At 40.9% G+C, this 819-nt stretch overlaps 1 protein-coding gene across 1 annotated transcript in view; it reads right to left on the bottom strand.

Annotated features, from left to right (window-relative positions):
• Positions 1-304: 304 nt before the first annotated feature.
• Positions 305-819, bottom strand: part of ATP11A (ATPase, class VI, type 11A) — a 188997-nt gene continuing 188482 nt past the window's right edge. Inside the window, exon 28 of the mRNA XM_006883954.1 lies at positions 305-562. Coding sequence (XP_006884016.1) covers positions 305-562 — 258 coding nt within the window. The remainder of the gene's footprint in view (positions 563-819) is intronic.

Here is an 819-nt window from a genome sequence, read left to right as displayed (position 1 = left end):
GTAAAGACACAAAATCCTTGACTTGGGGTAAAGAGGACTTCCATTGCTACCAGGCTTAACAGGATCAGAAAGTCCTCCTACCAAAAGGTTGTCCAACCAAATGTACAGAGGAAAATATGAGAAGTCACCAGACCTGGAAGAAATGATAAAATGCGCAGTCCAGAATGTCAAGCTCAGCGCCTCTTACAAGTTCTGTTACACATTTCTTTCCTCCTTTGAAAACAAAGGAAAAAGCAGACTCATACACTAACACACATACACTCAAGAATGCAGTTCTTAAAGGCTTGAATTGGTGATCTGTCCATCATACAGGTGTTTCCAGACTGGACCCATGATAGTAGTGTCTTGTACTGGAATTGCAATAATTACTTGAAAGACCAAAAATGGGTGGGAGTACTAAATGCTCCTTGCTATTCCAGAATGTTAACATCACTTTTTTAGAGTGATAACTAGACCGCGTGGCCGAGGAACTGGTGAGTTCATTGCTTTGATAGTTTGGGCTTTGTAGAGAGGCAATAGGGGTGAATTCTGAAACATGGTCCTGACACTGCCTGGATGTATTCTGTTGAGAGAACAACAAAAAACACAAAGTCAGTCCCCAGAATGATCCCTGTTAAACTTCTTAAGAATCCTATCTAAAGCTGATTTTGAGTAATTTCAAAATGAAGGTATATAAAATTACTGCAGTAACTTCTAGACTCAACTGTCCTGTCATCAATTATTGTTGTTGTTGTTATGTGCCATCGAGTCGCTTGCAACTCATAGCGACCCTATGTACAACAGCCCTAAACTCTGCTCTGTCCTGTGCCAATCGCACTG

This window comes from Elephantulus edwardii, unplaced genomic scaffold (genome assembly GCF_000299155.1).
Source record: "Elephantulus edwardii isolate Elephantulus edwardi_28Jun2011 unplaced genomic scaffold, EleEdw1.0 scaffold00030, whole genome shotgun sequence".
Classification (NCBI taxonomy): Eukaryota; Metazoa; Chordata; class Mammalia; order Macroscelidea; family Macroscelididae; genus Elephantulus; species Elephantulus edwardii.
This window is presented reverse-complemented; position numbering and strand designations above follow the sequence as displayed.